The sequence below is a fragment of the Hippocampus comes genome, unplaced genomic scaffold (genome assembly GCF_001891065.2).
Source record: "Hippocampus comes isolate QL1 unplaced genomic scaffold, H_comes_QL1_v1.1 scaffold56, whole genome shotgun sequence".
Classification (NCBI taxonomy): Eukaryota; Metazoa; Chordata; class Actinopteri; order Syngnathiformes; family Syngnathidae; genus Hippocampus; species Hippocampus comes.
Genome location: NW_017842056.1, coordinates 629,345 through 634,399, shown reverse-complemented (window position 1 = coordinate 634,399; position 5,055 = coordinate 629,345). Strand labels below are relative to the sequence as shown.

At 50.6% G+C, this 5,055-nt stretch overlaps 1 protein-coding gene across 1 annotated transcript in view; it reads right to left on the bottom strand.

Moving 5' to 3' along the window:
• Nucleotides 1-3,269, bottom strand: part of kcnc4 (potassium voltage-gated channel, Shaw-related subfamily, member 4) — a 15,900-nt gene extending 12,631 nt beyond the window's left edge. Inside the window, exons 1-2 of the mRNA XM_019860592.1 lie at nucleotides 2,393-3,269; nucleotides 569-585 (exon numbers count right to left, since the gene is read on the bottom strand). Of these exons, the coding sequence (XP_019716151.1) occupies nucleotides 569-585; nucleotides 2,393-2,943 (568 nt within the window). The 5' untranslated portion in view covers nucleotides 2,944-3,269. The remainder of the gene's footprint in view (nucleotides 1-568; nucleotides 586-2,392) is intronic.
• Nucleotides 3,270-5,055: the final 1,786 nt, after the last annotated feature.

Here is a 5,055-nt window from a genome sequence, read left to right as displayed (position 1 = left end):
TATGTCCCCTGACCGCATGGCTCCTGTGAGTGCATGTGTGTACGTGCGAGCAAATGAGAGAGTGATCACACTTCACCGGTGGAAACTTTAAACATGTTGAAGAGATTTATTAGGATGACCACTGCAAAGCGTTGTTACCGCCACCACACACACACACACACACACACACACACACACACACACACGCACACACACACACACACACACACACACACACACACACACACACTCAGAGCTCTTTCCATTTGTCCGCCGGGCCCGTGGATCTGATGCAGACGTGCTTTCTGATGCACTTTGCTGCGTTCGAATAGCAGATGCAGAGCCAGGCCAAATGTGAATTGTCATCTTATTTAACGGTCTGTGTACCCACCAACCTAACACATTTACATCATATTTAATGGTCCGCGCACCTCTCACGTTCCTTATTCACAACACTGCACCTCTTGAGCACGCGGAAGAACTATTTGGCAGCTCGCCTGAGAAGCTAGCATAGCAATCTACTCATGCACTCAGTGCTCCTCCTCGTCAAACATCCAAAGCACACCGCACGAGTCACAACAAAATGCACTCATGCTAAGTTCACTTCTCGCTAGCTGATTTCAAAGATTCAGTTTTTAATTCGCGCCCTTTAACGCGACATCTCTTGCGTAAATGGAATCAAACGTTCTTATTTGTGCAGCAATGAGCTGAAAGGAAATGCCTGAAATGTGAACAAGTTCAAGGTTGCTGACGGAGAAAAAGTCCACTAAAAGCTCGCTGAGCTTTTCTGCCATTAGCGTGTACATTAAATGCTACTTACGCGTGAAGGCATTCGCCAAGAAAGTGCTACAAGGACTTGGGACATTTCTCTGCACTCTGAAAATGGTTCGCTTTTTCGCTGATCCCGCTGATAAAATGATGACAGCTGTAGCTCAGCTCAAGCGAGCGGTCAAGGATTTGCATTTTGTTTTTCAGCCTTTTAAAACATTCCCCTGTGTGTTTGTGACATGATTTTGTCAATACCACCAAAATAAAGAATACAAATATATACGGTCAAACCTCGGTTTTCGAACGTCTCGGTTCTCAAACAATTCGGTTTTCGACCAAAAATTTCGAGTTTTTTTATGCGTCGGATGACGAACAAATTTCGGTTCTCGAACGAACTGAGCGCACTTGAATGCGCCATTTGACTCCTCTCGCCTTCGTTACACGAGGAAGTGACGCTTCCTCGTGTTGCTTTCCATTGTAAGCAGACGTGTTCAGTAAACATTTTTATTTTAAAAACAGCGTGGTTTCGGTTTTCGAACAATTTCGGTTTTCAAACAGCCTTCTGGAACGGATTATGGACGAAAACCGAGGTTTGACTGTATATTTTTTTTTTTCTGTCCATCCATTTTCAAATGTGCTTATCATCATTTGGGTCACGGGCGAGCGATCTAGCTATCTTGCTAGCTAGCTAGCTAGCTATCCATCTGTCTCTCTAATTTTAAAAACATAAAAATGATCACAAGTAGACATTCTCTTCCAATATTATTCCTGTTCTGGTGTTTGTGCTTCAGCTGCAACTTGTGTGCGCCTGTGAGGGTAGGGAGGGCGGGATGAATCTTTCACTGACTTGTGCGTTAGGTTAGAGTTCGTATACGTTCTCGGGTATTTACAAGCGTGACCGCGTTCGATTGCATTGATATAATACAGGCCAAGTGCGAAAAAGCGAGCATTTTTTCCCATAATGCCACGGGGGATTGATTTGCGCATGCGCAAGTTCCATGTTAGCTGGGATTTTACTTCCTACAGTTTGACACTTTTGGACAATGAGAGCGCGAATGGTCATTCGTCGGTGTGTGCGCTGCCATTGGCTGGCAAGCAGTTGAGGGGGTCCCCCGCCTCCTGCCCGGAGACAGCTGGGAGGGGCTACGGCACGCCCGCGGCCCTCGTGAGGAGAAGCGGATTACAAAACGGATGATGGGTGGATCATCGCACATACCTCGGGTCAAATTGACCATGAGCCATTATTGCCGTTCTCGTGAATCAAAATCTATCTGTTGTTTGAGCAACATGATATGTATTATACTGTATTTGTATTCATGAGATTATATACGATCTCATGACTTCTTCTTTTGAGAGTGAATATTAAAATCAATTCATTTAAAATCGGGAGGGGGAGGGTGCAATTATAAAACAGCTTGAAAAGTGTTTTCCTCGCCAAAATACCGGGATTATAATCGAGTTTGAAATGGTCATTCTCAACCTTGGGGATATTATTGTTGGGGGGGAACCCCCCCTCACTGTTGTTCAGCAACATGTGTCTCTGCCCAAACTCACCCTGGCCGCTTTGGAGGAGTAGGGGTCGTCAAAGAGGGCCCAGATCTTGGGCTGCCAAACTTCGCAGCAGCCCCTGGACCTACCCGGACACTCCTCGATGCCGAAGCGCCGCGGCGCTTCGCCGCCGTCGTCGTCGGCGTCGTCGTCGGGCTCGGGCGGCTCGAAGGTCTCCAGGGCCTCCTCGGCGTCGCGGTGCTGCCGGTAAGTCATCCAGCAGCACGGCTCCACGTCCGTCTCGTCGATGCCCCAGAAGGCCAGCTCCTCCTCGAAGAGCGGCCCGCACACGTCGGCCGGGCAGTGCAGCTTGCCGGTGCGGTAGTAGTTGAGCACGTAGGCGAAGATGCCCGGGTGGCGGTCGAAGAACAACTCCCCGCCGCCGGCGCCGCTGCTCGACGGCGGCGGGGAGTCGCACGACTCCGCGGAGTCCGCCTGCGGCTCCGGGTGGGCCAGCCACGCCAGGCGGGTGCCCGGCAAGGTGCGCAGGGTGCTCTTGTAGGTCTCGTGGCGGGTGCCGCCCACGTTGATGATGATCTTATCCGAGTCTTCGCCTCTGGACATGTCCTCCTTCAGGCATGATTTGGACGGAGGCTTGTTGCCGGACTTGCGTCCTCGGTATGACGAAACGCACACGGAGCTGATCATCGTCAAATCGGCGCGCTGGGACGACGGCTGGCTGGCTGCTCCGTTTTTTTGTGTCAAAACGGCGAGCGCGCCCTCATCGCGGCGCCCTCATCGCAGCCCAACCACTTGTTTGCCCAACCGAGCGCGGATGGAGCGCCGCTCACTTTCGAGTGACCGGGCGCGCGTTCGGCGCTCCTTGCCAAACCTCGGCCCCCGTGCCTTTTTTCTCCCCCCCTCCCTTCGTTGTTCACCTCCGGAATGTGCAACTTGGCCGACATTCAACAGTTGGAGCAGATGTGCGCCAGTTTTCCGGCGGGGAATCGCTGTTGAAGGGATGCGCTTCTTCCTCCCCCTCCGCCGGAGCGCCGCTCACTTTCGAGTGACCGGGCGCGCGTTCGGCGCTCCTTGCCAAACCTCGGCCCCCGTGCCTTTTTTCTCCCCCCCTCCCTTCGTTGTTCACCTCCGGAATGTGCAACTTGGCCGACATTCAACAGTTGGAGCAGATGTGCGCCAGTTTTCCGGCGGGGAATCGCTGTTGAAGGGATGCGCTTCTTCCTCCCCCTCCGCCCCGACTACGCCGCGCCGCGCCGCGCCGCGCCGCGCCGCGCAGCTCGACAACAGGCTCCGCTTTAACTCTTTGACTGCCGGCTCGTCACACGACCGCTCCCTCCAGATCATGCAACACCTCTTTCATGGAAATAATCCTAATAATGACAAACATGGTCGGAATTTACGCAATATTTCATGCGAGCGGCAACATTTCAATTGGACACAATCGCCTTTTCAGCATCCTGCCAGTGTGAAATGATGTTTTTCTGTAACATTATGCACCTGCTGTTCACGGAGAAACGTACTGAATCGGCCTCAAACGGTTCGGAGTTCCAACAGATGTCGCAATAGGGCAACAAGGCGGCACATTTGTGGAAACAAAGCACAATCCTCAACACGGCAGCGTGAAGATACTTTTTAATTTCTGCAGCGGTTTCGCAACAGCTGCAGCGCTACCCTTGTCAAAAGCTTCTCAACTCACTCCAACATAATTCTTTGGCCCCAAGAAGCCGGCGAAGCACCAACCTTGTCCAAATGAAGCTCCTCAATCACGCCAAAATAGTTCTGTGCCACCAAGGTGCCTCAAGATGACCGCACGGCACTACTTTCGTCCGAACCAAGCTCCTCAACTCATTTCAACATAGTTCCTTGGCACAGGATGGTGCGAGATGGTGGAAAAAAACACTGGTTTGGTTGAAACATCCTGTCCCAAGCAATACCTTTTTTTGTTTGCTTTGGCCTGAGCACGAAAACAGCAGTTTAGTTTTATAGCAACTAACATGGGATGGCTAACCTAAAAACGCAGGGTTTCACTGTATTTTGTCCTTCTCATGTTGAGAAGGAGACACAACATGATTTTCTTTGTCCATCCATCCATCCGTTTTCGAATCCGCTTATCTTCACAAAGTTCGTGGGCGTGCTGGAGCTGATCCCAGCTTTCTTCGGGCAGTAGACGGGGGACACCCTCAACTGGTTGCCAGTCAATCCACAAACATACAAAATACACACAATCTCACCACGGGACAATTCAAATTGTTCCATTCATTTGTCATGCGTGTTTTTTGGAATGTGGGGGACGTAGATGAATTGAGAAAACCCATGCAGGCACTGGAGAACATGCAAGTCCACGCAGGAAGGCCAGAATCAGACCCTACACCTCAGGACTGTGAGGTGGACGTGCTAACCAGTTGCCCAACATGCCACCACACACACTAAAAAAGGGCCGTGGGGTGGGGGGTGGGGGGTACTTCCAAGCGTTCTGCAAGAAGTTATCCAATTTCATTGTTTTTCCATTTCATTTTCATGAAAAAAAAAAACGTTGTATTAAACACGTGCATCAGCATACGGAGGCAGCCAGGACAATTAAAAATATTGTCCACTAGATGGCAACAGCTTTGCGTTTTACCTCCACCACCTTCGTGTCATTCAATTGGGATGCATGAATGTTGCACTTGTCGGAGTTGGCTACTTCAGCTGTCATTTGCTCTTCTACATGCCTCCAAACGAACTGAAGTGGCAAATAGAACAAAATAAACTGTAGCTCTTATCACTCAGGAAGGAAGCGGGATGCGCTTGATGACCATT